Genomic DNA, 12,690 nt, shown 5'->3' with positions numbered 1-12,690 from the left:
AAATATATTGTCAGGGAATGCTGAAGCAACAAGAAAATATGAATTAATTAGCAAATTAAGCAACAAACACATATTGCTGCTTCACAGGTAATATACTGTATTGTAAGTTAACTGTCTCGATCCATTTTATTGAGCTGCAGACATTCGCCTTATCACAGTATAACAAGAGCAGATGTATGCAATAGCCTCAGAATAATGATGGCATGTGTTCCATTTTCTGTTTTATACTATGCATGCTCCCTCACTGGTTTGGATTACAGACCCTTTTCACAGCAGACAGGGAATGACATTAGCCCTGCTAATGAACCACAATACACAACAACGGGACAGCCGGCTTGCACATTTAAATGGTATGGAGCCGCTACTCATATATTTTATGGGCATATCTTTATGGTTCACCATTTTGCCGTTGCTGACACAAAACTTTTTTCTAGTGACATGTTTGGTATATTTGATGTGCTGTTAATGGATTTTTTTTTTACATCATCAGAAAGGCTGAAGTCCTATTAGGTGAAATTATAAAGGTTTAAGGTTTCAAAGTGCTGAAAGATTCCGACGTGTTTTCAAAAATATTGAATGTACTTAAAATATTTCATAGAATTAATACTATATTTCATCAGTTCATCAACCAACAGGACATCAATTCACCAACGTATCATTTAACCGCGGTCATTAACCGACCATCAATTTCTTTCTGGATCCGCTACATTCATCCAGCGTATTCATCAACCTGAGCATTAATTCATCAAAAATAATTTGAAACATATTCACATCTATCACCTTTTTTTTTTTTTTCCAGTCGTAGGTGCCATTCTACTCTTCGATAGGCCTTCAATTCATCGCGGATAAGAGTTAAACCGTGCATTAAACAACGTGATCAAGGCTACACCTGTATCTGCAGGCAGCAACATTGCTGCTTGATTAGACTAAATTCCTTGTTAGGACACGACGTAAATACAAAACAACATTTGGATTAAGTTTTGTTGTTCGCCATTATCGGAGAAAACTATTGGAATGGGAAGTTGACCACATTGTAGAGCCCATACGATTATACACAATGTCTGGGACTAAGATTAATTGGAAAGCCATTCATAAATCATTAGAAAGTCTTACTCTATCAATCTGGTACCCAAAGACAATTTAGCCCAGGCCAAACTTTTTTCAATTTTCTTGAACTTTGAGTATAAAGAAAGTCCATCTGCCTTTCGATAACATTTAGATTTGACTATGGCCTGGATGACTTTACAGACATCTAAACTTGATAGTTTGCTGTTCTGTGTTGTGAGGTCTCCCTTTCTTAAAACGTGTTTATATACACAAGTTCCACAAGTCACATTTCAAAGCTCACTTTCTGTTCTTGCAAATGACATAACTTATTCTACCAGCAGCACGTGATTTCTCATGTTCCAGTGTGTTTATACCTTCTATATCTTACATCAGCACAGTCATTTAATCTACTCCTCTAAACAAACTGAACTGCGTGCAGACATATTAATATACATTCTGTAAGTTCTCTCCAGCTGGCGAGCGCACACCATGAAGGCGATGCGGCATGACGTCAGTCTCTCGTGGTTTTGTTTTATAGATTTTTTTATTTTTTTTTTAACAATCAAATGCAGTCAAAAATAATAATAAAAAAAAACGTGAACAGTTTTGTTTTGTTTCGGTTTTGACTGGCGTATCGATTGGTAGCGTGTCAGACATAAAAACCTATTTAAAAAAAAAATAAAAAAAAAAGGCAAAACACGAAGGCGCAAAACCGGGCGTCCATGGCAACAAGGTTTGTTGTCATTAACAACCATAGCAGCGTTCGGACTTCAATGTTTTGATTAGCTGGTGTTAGCTAGCAAGCATTTTCAAACATTAGATAACGATAAGACCGGTAAAAAAAAAAAAAAAGTCTACTTCACCAGTACGTTGAAACAATGGACTCACAGTCGTTATATTATTCTTTAGAACTCGCTGCCGGTGGGAGATATATTTTGAACGTTGAGCAAAGAACTGCTCTTCAGACTTCCCTGGTGATTCTGAAGAAAAACTACAAGTTCAATCGAGTCTTGTTTTGGGGCAAAATAATGGGATTGAAGCAGTATTACTTCATTGCTCAGGGGAGAGGAGAAGATGAGTTAAAAGACAGAACTGTTCTGTACAGGTAAGGGAGCCACGGCTGTGACCCTGGTTTTTTTTTGGTTTGGTTTTCTTGAGTGTGTGTGAGAGATACCTTGTTAGTTTGCATGTCCTGTGTGGTCCGTCATCTCCAGCTTCAACTGCATGGAGTGGTTCCTGCTTCCCCCTGTCACAGACGTCATGATCCAGGAGGCGTCCAAAGCTGCAAAGGGACAATTCATGGGGGACCCCTCGTATATCTACGAGAAGCTGGAAGAGGAGGAGGTAGTGGTGAGTGTGGTCAGTTTAGTTAGGAGAAATGAACAGCGAGATGATCCGAGACATTTCAAGTTATTAGTAATAGTGAGTAAGAGAAAGTGTTACATTATTTTGTATAGTCTATAAATATAAATCCGTCCGTCTGTTTTTAAAAAGAAAATACAGTTGACAGTATTGTGCAGAAGATCTATAACTACAGTTAAAAAAAAAAAAAAAGTAATAGATAGACCATAAATTAAACATATTGTTAACAAGGAAGAAGAGCACTGTACCTCTCCTTTTAAAAGTCACATCTCGGGTCATCTATCTCTGTGTCGTGTTTTAATCACGAAGCATTAAAAAAAAAAAAAAACCTAATTAGATTTGTTTTTGCTGGTTGAGTCATAAAATTCCAGCTTAGTGATGAACTGTTTTTGGTTGCACAACCACAATGATGGATAACATATTCAGATCCTGTATTAAAAAAAAAAAAAAAGTACTCCTACCGCAATGTAAAAATACTCCATAACAACAACAAAAAAGTCCTGCTTTTACAATCGTACCCAAGTAAAAGTACATAAGTAGTTCCCAAGTATCAAAGTAAAAGTACTGGTATGGTCTTTCTGATGCATCATTTTATATGGCATCATTAGATTATTAATGCTGAAGTATCAGTGATTTATCATGTTTAGCATGTTTATGTTGTAGCTGCTGCAGGTGGAGCCAGTTTAAACTACTTCGTATCCAGTTTTATATCCGGGCACAGAAAGACAAATGGGTCATCTGAGGATTTCTGGGAGAAGAAAGAAGAAAAAAAATTAAGTTCTGATAAACAAATCTGTTTTCAGTTTTTGGACTGTTTACCTAATCTTGAGATTTTTTTTTTTTAAAGAGATATTTACCAAAATGAGAACTATGGAGGGAAAAAGCATTACTTGGTGAATCTGTTTACAACAAATCTTCAACTTAAAAGTAAACTAAAGCAGACCAATACATCTGGTGGAATAGAAAGGATTTCCCTCTGAAATGTTGTGGAGGGGAAGTATGAAATGGAAATACTCAAGTAAAGTCCAAGTAACTCAAAATTGTACTAAGTATATAGTTATATTGAGTAAACGTACTTGGTTACTTTCCACCCTTGCAGATCAAAGTGACGGAGGAAAACAGGCTGGCAGTGACGGTTCATCAGATCGATAAGGAAGTGTCTCTGGTACCTCGTGGCGCCTTCATCAAGGCTCCAAATAGTCTCGTCCAGATCAACCGCGGCTTTGGTGGTAAATATATTGTGTATCCTGTGGAGTGTTGAGATTTACTGATGCATGTGAATTACTCTGTTAAATAAAGCATGTTTTTTTGTTGTTGTAAGTGGACTAATATTATTCATGGATGCATACACATATTTTGAGGAAAATATTTCTCAAAATGAGTTTGGTTAACTTGCTAATCCTGCCTTGTGAATGTGGTCCACTGTGTTTCAAAATAATGATTGGACTTTTTTTTTCTTTAGGTCTCTCCGAGTCCGAGTCAAAGAAGCTCGACAATTTCCTGCACTTCAGAGAACCAATGTACCAGAAGAAATCCATCCTGGAGATGAGTAAACTGAACCCAGCTATTGACTTCCTGGATGAACTGAAAGATGACATTCCTAAAGGTAAAGCCACACAGCTCATGTCACCTGTTTGTTTCATTATATAAAAAGTACATACATTCATTTCATAAAAATACAGCTTACGAGATTGTGGATGCCACTACATCACACTCCAACAGCCTATTGTATTTAAAGATGACGGGGCTCTAAGACAACCAGAGAAAAGGGAAGCCAATCTGACATTTACACACAGTGGTACGTTAATTATTCCCATTTAGTGTGCTTAACCTGCCATGCAACAACTACAACTACACGAGGTCCAATGTTACTGCTTATCATTGTGAGGATTCAGCTGACTGGAGGCTAAGAAGGGTTTTGACATAGTGGGGGAAAAAAAAAAAATGTAAGGAGTAAACGATAACAATAAAACCAAAATCTTCAAACCTTCCGCAGCCAGATAGGAAAGGTTTTCTGGGACTGCGATGGAAGAATTTCTCTTTTACCTTGCTAATATAGTGTTTATCAGCAGTGGCCTGGAAACCAGACGATTACTGCTGGATTTGTAATATCTGGGCTTTTAGTCCTGGATTCTGGAGTTCTACCATCACCAATTTCCCCTCGCTGGAAGTGAGGAAGATAAAAACCAGGATGGAAGCTGACACAAAGGACAAAAAATACTATAATCTAAATTTATTTGATGTGACTAATGGGATTGCTCGCATCTGTATGAAATTAAACTGAAACAACTTAAGCTATAATAGCAGAGGTTGAGAGAGTCTTGGCTAATTTAAGACAGATTCCTAATATTTAACAGGTGTTTTTTTTTTTTTACATTCTTACAAGTCTGCAAAATTTCACTGCAGTTTGTCCATAAACCTGCTGAAGCTTTGTTTATTAAGATGGGTCATTTCCTACAGGGAATACTGTATTGCCTTTAATAAATAATATTTGTCAAGTTTATCATTATGAGATAATGCAGCTGAAAGCATGAAACGGAGATTAGGTCTTTAAGGTTTGCAAACTCAAACCTGGTGGGAAGCTGGGACGCTGACTGTATATTGAAAAACTCAAACCCCAGGAGCAAATATTAAGCAACGAATACAGTAAAAACAACGCGATGTTATTCATGCACAGTCATGTCTAGTAAGTCTGGGAGATTCTTGCAATAGTTGGATGCACTCCAGACCATGGTGAATGTACAGTGAGGCCCTGAATGTAAAAGCGTGTGTGTGAGATCAAGGAAAATATTTAGCACCCAGAACCAAACATCCAGCAGATGTGTGATTTAAGAGAGCCTTTGAACTGATGCGGATGTCAGTCAGCAGTGTCATCGCTGCAGCAGAGAAAACGCAGATGTTTCAAAACAACACTCACATTCTGCCATCGCTACAGGAGATCATATGCATAGAGTTAACTTTTTTTTTTTTTTAATGGTGCCTGCGGGGGGATGGAGGGGGGAGGGGGCTGGGGCTGGGAGGAGGAGGCTGTATGATGTATCTCCACCAAAAGACAGGTGCCTTCCTCTCAGACCCAGGCTGGGCTCCCCTTCTCCTAAACATTCCTGCTAACCATTTCCAGCTCCTGATTTACATCTTTGTATTTTTTTTTTTTCTCCTGCAACCGACGTTGCGTGTTGTGTGTCACACACACACACCATATGTCCGTGACATTTTCACCGTGTTGCATCATACGTCGAGACAAGTTAAGACAAACAACGTAGTGAAGCGGCTCTATCTGTTGGAGTTGCCTCCCTATTGTGACATCAAATGTTTACAGAGTGGCCAATCCAGTTCTCAATTCCCATGGTCTTGGTGTTCATGGTTACGCCCAAACATACCGAGTAACGGGTTGGTCCGTAGACTTCAGAAGTACAAAGGGATGATTTATTGCTGTATCCCTTGGCTGTTTGTAGCATGTGAACAGTACAAGATTTCCGAGGCCTCCATTTCAATTTAGCTCATCGGTGAGGTCAAGAGAATTTTACATTAACCGTTTACGAGTCGTCTGTATTTGTGTTCAGGGTCGTGGCTTCTTCAGTACGAATGTGCCGGCAGAGTGTGCGTGGTTCGCAGCCTGCTGTGGTTGGGACTGACCTTCTACCATGTGCCAATGACGCCGCAGCACGGATACATCTACATGGGCGACGGGACCAAGAACCTGGACCTTCCTTTCATGCTGTGAAGAAATATCTTGGACCTGCCTAAAGCTACATATTATTCATAATTTCCAGTTGTTTGAATAACCCTTTAAAATCAAAATGTGTTGACTTTTTATTTTTTGCCAATCAACAAGCTTCTTCTCCCAGTTGGCTTTCTTTCAATAAAGCTATTCCTGCACAGTAAACACATGTTGAGAGGCAGAGTAAACACGCACGTTTTATTTGCACATCTGTGTTGCCTTGAGCACACAGTCAACGTACCACCTACTCTGAAATGTGTAACACTGACCCAGTCGTTGTTCACATTAAGTTGTCAGCGGAGTCGACTTCAAAGGCTTTCAGCGAGGCGACGGGGGGAATAGATGGTTCTGGGTGGGGCTGACTGTGATTCACGACAAGTGTGACGCAGCTTCATAAACACAAATTAACAATAAATACAGATGGACCGATGCTTTTAGGCCTTTTCCCACGTCAGTATGACACAAGCCAAGGTCAACTGCAGATACAGTTGAAACATATGGAGCTCTCCCGTGTCCCTGAATAATGGGCCCACCCACTGTCCTCCAGTTGTTGGACCGATTGGTCAGGCTGTCTGCCCGTCAGTGTTTTATGTACATGGGCTTCACACCATAACGCACATTGTCCTTCAGTATTGGGTCACCGACTGGCATGCGCTTCTTACACCACTTCAGTCCAGTTTTATAGATGGGTTTCACCGAGTCAATGGACCAGCGGGTCAGGTATCTGTACAGTGAACAGAGATGGAGGAGAAGTATTAATAGGGTTTAACCACACTGGAACATCCATGCAGATAACGGAGAGGAATATATGAAGACACGGTTCCACGCGTCACCTGTTGAGTTGCTGTTTGGGTCTCTTCGGGACGTGGCCCTCTGGAAGTTTGGGTTTGTGGTCAGGAAGCAGACCTTCAACACAGATCAGAAAAATAAACACGTTTGTGTCAGAAACTCAAAAACAACACATCAACAGCAGGTCTGGTGCGAAGAGGTATACATTTTTTTTAATTTTTTTTTATTAATGCCACATGTTAACAGCCACATTTTTCAGCTATGCTCTTCACTGATGGACTCAAGATTGACTCATTATCAGCTACCAAAGTAATGGACCTTTATTGAATTTTGCAGTTGCACTGACTGATAGATGACAATGTTGAAAAATCTGTGTAAACCAAGCAGACGAAAGTTTGTCCGTGTCATCGAAGCGGTTTAGTCATTAAAGAACAAACAACAGCATTACTACAATCATGTCTTGGGCAAGTTTGCACAATATTTTTTGCCTTTCATATGTACCATACATGTATTTGTCATCACCACTGTATTTGAAACTTCCTAAAAAGCTTGTTGAAATGTGTAACATTACCTACCGAGTGACAAATTAGACAAACTGATGGTGATCTGTTTGAAGTGGATGAACATTTTTGAGAGGATGAAGATTTTTGGAGCAAGCAGTAAAGGCCATTTATTCATCTGCTCGGAGGCTACGCCCAGTTCTGGTTCTGGACTCGTTGGTACAATTTGCGAAACCTCTAAGGACCAGTTTGCTTTTCAACGGGCTAGAGAGCCACAACATTACATCACTGTATACGTCAATACGTGTTTTTGCTTTTCCCAGCAGTGCTGTTGCCAACTTCAAACACTGACTACGTCGAGTTTATTTTTGGGTATCTGTCGAGGACCACAGTGCAAGGAGACAGTTTGTCTCGTCCACAGACCGCTGTTGTTTGTCTTCACTCCATTTCACATCCATGCCGAGGCTCTTCCGTTTTCTTTTTTCAGATGACGGTCACAAAGTTTTAGTTGGTCTTGGTTGATCACAATGATCCCGTTCCCAGCCCCCGACATAAGCAGTTATTGCTTCTAGACCAGCCAATTGTTGGTGCCAGTCTGGAACCAGTTTTCCAGTTCATTTGCCGTCAAAATACAAAAGACTGGTTCAAGATTAGCGACTGACTTCGACCCGCCACAGTGGAGAAGGGTTAATTGAGGCTAAGGGAGATACCTCGTGGGGCCTTTAAGTACTCCGCCTTGTGGCTGCTTCTATTTTCCCCTTCAGGGTTTTGATGCGACATTAAGAATTGTAAGTCACCACCCTTAATAATCTCTTCTTTTTTTCCTCATTTCAGTAACACATCTCAAATGAAGCGATTGCCCTGCGAGCCTTCTGCTCACTGCAACCGTTTCCCTGCGATATTATTCAATTACAAGACGGTGTCACAACAGTCACCGAGATGAAACTTCATCGTTTTTCTTTGACTGTAGCTCACCAGCACTGTTTAACAAAGTAAATGAAAGCACGAGAACAGTTGCTGTTGTGAATATAAAGTCCAATGAGGCATGGACTCATGGAGCGTTTTTAGATGTGTGATAAATGGGTACATTTCCAAGATTATGTCAAAACCTGGTGTATTGCTGGACCGTGTAAACGTTGGAGGGCTTTTAATTTGGAACTCGTACAGGAGTTCACTGCATTAGGTGTAGCTTTATTACTCACTGCGTGTCAGATATATTCTTGTTCGTAGAGCTGGCCCCGTTTGTGCGGTACAGCAGAAAACCTGAGCCGCGGGTCGCGACGGCAAGACTTTCGTTAAGGTCCTACGTGGACGATGAATCCACCTTAACACTGACCTGCCCTGTGAGCCATCTGCACGCAGGCGGCAATCTTGCGATGCTCCTCTGGACAGAGACCAGTGATTCTCCTGGGCAACAGGCCTCCATCTGACCTGATGAATTGGCTGAGCAGCAAGACATCCTGCAAGGGGAAACAAGACAAGAGGGTCAACCGCTGTAAACGGCTTTCAACGTCATCTCTGACCATTTGGTCCACGGAGGCCTGTGAGCACTTTTACCGTGTAGTTGTACTTGTGCTGCAGGTTCCATCTGTAGATTGGACACCTGGCTGCGGGATTTGGAGGCTGTGGTCCTGTTGGAATATCCAGGATTTTCCCCTCAATCTGACAGGAGGTAAACATCACAGCAGTTAGTCGAACAGTAAGATAGAAGCTTCTCATCAGATTGACCGAATATCATGAGCATATCAATAGCATTATAACACTATAAAAAAAAAAAAAGGTCTGTCCAAAATAATAAATCGAGACAATGGACGAATATCACAAATGAAGTTTACAAAGAGTTGCATATGTGTTATTCTAACAACCAAAACAAACAAACAGGGAATATAGTCTAAACGTTGCGGATCACACCCCAGTTTTACTTACCGTCACAGTATTCCCATCTTGCTTCTCCACCACTGTGAACCAGAGATTATATATCATCAGGCTTCAATCATGAATGTCAGTTTAGCAGTTATGATTTTCATGAAATCCCATGCAAATATATGTATAGATAATGAGGAGCAGGAAAACCAATAAAACTAACTCCGGTACGACACCCTTTCAACAATAGTATATTTTAATGCTGCTGTATTTAGTGACTTTGTGCCCTCACAGACGGAAAAACACCAATTTTCTTCTTTTTTTTTTTTTGTATTCACAACAAAGACATTTTGGACATATATATTGGATGCTGGGCTTTATGCAATGAAATGAGACGCCGTCTCACTGTCTTAAATTACTTCAGGGAAGTTGTTGTGATCTACCATTTAGGAGGGATGTCTCCACTCTCCATTACTTTACATATTTGTTATATTTTACAGCAAGATAGCTGAAGGGAAAGAAAAAAGAAAAAAAAAAAAAAGGAGTAATGTCCTTAGAGGAGAAAATTATTTATTCTTTGGGTTTCTTTTCAACCTCCTGGTAACTTCATGCGTGTCCAATGTAAACTTGTATGTGGCCGGAAAATGATTTAAAACAAACGAGAAGCATCAAGTGTGTGTGTGTGTGTGTGTGCGTGTGTGTGTGTGTGTGTGTGTGTGTGTGTGTGTGTGTGCGCGTGCGCATGCTGGCTATCACGCTAACAAGGCTAAAAAAAAAAAAGTCGTAACGTTTGCAGAGTAGTCTCACCTTGACGAATCCCTCTGCTCTGGATGGTGAAAGCAGACAGCTGAGGAACATTTATCCTTTGTAGAGAACTCGCGTTGGTGCCTGTGGCGCCCAGTTTTAAGTCCGCAAACGAGGTCCAGACAGTCCTCCACACACCGCGGGCCGCCATGTTTAACGCCTGGCCTTCTCCTCCCCGCTTCCTGTCTGGTAATCTCGCGATAATAAAACAGCGACACCCTCGACGAAAAGCAGTTATTGCATCCAAGAGAAAGAAAACGTATCAGAAAGAAGTTTGACCGGAGTACACAAATCAACGTCAGTTGTGAGCATGTCCCTGTATGGATTTTGTTTTCATTTCAATACATGATCTATTTTGACTTCATAATGAAAAATTTTTGGTCCAAGTAAATTAATTCATAGATTTATGAACTTTCATCAAAACTGTGGCCTCAAAAGATTTCAAAATATGAACCCAGATCTAAATCTAACTAATACAGTTACCCACAGAACACACTACAGCAGACATGTCAAACAAAACTAAACACAAGAGGGAAAAGCAATGAAAACATGGCACGTTGAAATCCAGCCTACCAAATACAGGCCTACCAAAAACCTCCGGGGGAAAGTGACGGTGAAATGCAGCTCACAGAACCAGAGATGTTTTTTATAACCCAGATAAAGATTCAGGATAAAAACATGATTTATTTGTCTATGAGGAAGGAAGGGAGAAATTAAATCCTGCAATAAACTGCAGTATCCTTGGACAATTTTCATACTTTCAACTTGTGTTGCTTTTGTTGAGATTTTCGTAGATATGGGTCACTGTTCATACCACTATTCATACCATGCACATCAGATGAAAGCATGAGAGGCTCATACGGGAGCACATGCCAAGCTTTTCTAGCCGAAAGCAGACGATACAGGTAGACTCTTCATGCACTGATAAAGAGGAAGATAAGATGTTTGATGTTTGATAGTGTTATCAGGAGAAGACTATGCCTATGTCCAGTTGTCATGTTTATGTTTCCTGTTTTTTTTAGGGTTTATCTCATAGATATATCTGTTTGCATAAAAGAGAGCTTTAGAAATCCTGAGTTGAGCTGCAGCAGGAGATCTGCTTACATAAGTCCTCATTTAAAGGTGCAATCTGTAAGATTTTTAGTTTAAAACATTCAAAAGTTGACTAAATTTAGTTGCAGAATATGAAAAAAATTGCAGCTTTGATGTTTGGTCAAGGACATCTGTGTATTGTGTTGCACAGATATCTATTGAAGTTACCATGCTCCATCTTGTACTACCACTGTGTGATAGTGAGTCACTGTAGCATCCAGTCTGCCCTCAATCCAACATGAATGGAAGAAGTAGCATAATATAACTTCTTATCAGAATAAAGGGAACAGTAAACAGTAAAAAGATGGCAGGAACTCTTGCGAAACTATACAACCAAAATAAGAGTTGGTGTTGCTTTCCACTGATGGAGACAGTACTTGGTGAGTAAAGGAATAAAGTTAGAGGCTGAACTTGCAACAATTCTGCAAAACTGGTACGTAAACAGCTGTAAATGCTGATGTTGGCTATGTAGCAATAGCTTATGAACGAATTACTTAACATTACTGACAATGTTATCTGTACGTTGATATGGAGTTTAGAACAGTTATAATACCTTAATGTGACAAGCTTAATTAGATCATCATCTAGTTATACCAACTAAACGAAGGCAACGTCATGTACCAAACAAACCAGGCGTACTGGACAAATAAAAATGGACTGATAGTGCAAAAACGTACAGACAAACAGTCAAAATAGTGTTGATATTATGTGGTTTTGCTGTGACTGTTTTCTTGTTACTATGGTCTTGCTAAAACAAAGATAAGCAACATAAACTATGGGCTTAACCAATTGTAACCTTTTTAGTCGATGCACTGGTGTCCAGACGGGACTTAAGACTCACATATTGCACCTTTAACTTTCACCCCCCATTTTATTGAAACTGAAGCATGATAGATTTAGGTTGGTGAATGTCAAGAGGTTAAATTGCTACCATTTTCTTTTCACATTAACGGCAGGTGCATTTGGGAAGTTAAGAGCCAAGTAATGCAGCAGTGCACCAACAAAACATCAAACAATTGGCCTTGTAAATGTTTTATGAGGAAGCAAATGCATTCAATGTGTTTGTTGTCTTCAAGGATAGACATCATGAATTTTGATGAATAAAACAAATACAAACACAACTGTGATTTGTTTAAAAGAAAAACTCTGCAGGGCACCTTTAATGCCAAATATTTCTGGGACTATCTTGTGTGGTCCCGCAACAGGTGGCTAAGCATAGCTAATTGTAAATGAAACATGGTAAAGATAAGAAGGACATGTCAGAAACATGTTGTCCGTCATGGCTCTGTGGTTTCAAGGGCAAAAATGTGAACAATTTCTCAAATGCCATCTAAACTGTGAAGGCTGAAAAAAAGCTGCACCCTGGGATGCAAATGGACTTCTGTGTTCGTCTCATCCACAGAGCAGAGAGCAGATAAATAGAGATTACGGTCACCCACGCTGCCACAAAGGACGCATTGTCTCAGTGATCAGGTCCCTCCGTCTGGGACACTTAAGTAGTCACATTCCTCG

At 40.1% G+C, this 12,690-nt stretch overlaps 2 protein-coding genes across 2 annotated transcripts; one reads left to right on the top strand and one right to left on the bottom strand.

Moving 5' to 3' along the window:
* Window positions 1–1,821: 1,821 nt before the first annotated feature.
* Window positions 1,822–6,222, top strand: rsph9 (radial spoke head component 9). Its single transcript, XM_069158389.1, has 5 exons — window positions 1,822–2,152; window positions 2,262–2,397; window positions 3,509–3,638; window positions 3,872–4,015; window positions 5,973–6,222. The coding sequence occupies exons 1-5, from the start codon at window positions 1,926–1,928 to the stop codon at window positions 6,131–6,133; spliced, it is 798 nt and encodes a 265-aa protein (XP_069014490.1). The 5' UTR covers window positions 1,822–1,925; the 3' UTR covers window positions 6,134–6,222.
* A 92-nt stretch (window positions 6,223–6,314) lies between these two features.
* On the bottom strand, window positions 6,315–10,284 carry mrps18a (mitochondrial ribosomal protein S18A). The gene is made up of 6 exons (XM_069158390.1): window positions 10,090–10,284; window positions 9,346–9,377; window positions 8,977–9,081; window positions 8,756–8,879; window positions 6,964–7,036; window positions 6,315–6,854 (listed from the first exon to the last, which is right to left on the bottom strand). Exons 1-6 carry the CDS (start codon window positions 10,235–10,237, stop codon window positions 6,710–6,712), a joined length of 627 nt encoding a protein of 208 aa, XP_069014491.1. The 5' UTR covers window positions 10,238–10,284; the 3' UTR covers window positions 6,315–6,709.
* Window positions 10,285–12,690: the final 2,406 nt, after the last annotated feature.

Source organism: Embiotoca jacksoni, unplaced genomic scaffold, assembly GCF_022577435.1.
Source record: "Embiotoca jacksoni isolate LCO1_2020_lvr unplaced genomic scaffold, fEmbJac1.0.p SCAF_23, whole genome shotgun sequence".
In the NCBI taxonomy this organism is placed as follows: Eukaryota; Metazoa; Chordata; class Actinopteri; family Embiotocidae; genus Embiotoca; species Embiotoca jacksoni.
The sequence above is the reverse complement of the archived record's forward strand: the minus strand, read 5'-3'. Positions and strand labels throughout refer to the sequence as shown.

Excerpts from the sequence above, each read along its gene's own strand:
- mrps18a (XM_069158390.1), bottom strand. The coding sequence starts at position 10,237 with ATGGCGGCCCGCGGTGTGTGGAGGACTGTCTGGACCTCGTTTGCGGAC. Across the intron at positions 8,880-8,976 it reads AGCACAAGTACAACTACACG|GATGTCTTGCTGCTCAGCCA; the intron begins GTAAAAGTGCTC and ends TTCCCCTTGCAG. Across the intron at positions 6,855-6,963 it reads CCCAAACAGCAACTCAACAG|ATACCTGACCCGCTGGTCCA; the intron begins GTGACGCGTGGA and ends TTCACTGTACAG.
- rsph9 (XM_069158389.1), top strand. The coding sequence starts at position 1,926 with ATGGACTCACAGTCGTTATATTATTCTTTAGAACTCGCTGCCGGTGGG. Across the intron at positions 2,153-2,261 it reads GACAGAACTGTTCTGTACAG|CTTCAACTGCATGGAGTGGT; the intron begins GTAAGGGAGCCA and ends CGTCATCTCCAG. Across the intron at positions 4,016-5,972 it reads GAAAGATGACATTCCTAAAG|GGTCGTGGCTTCTTCAGTAC; the intron begins GTAAAGCCACAC and ends ATTTGTGTTCAG.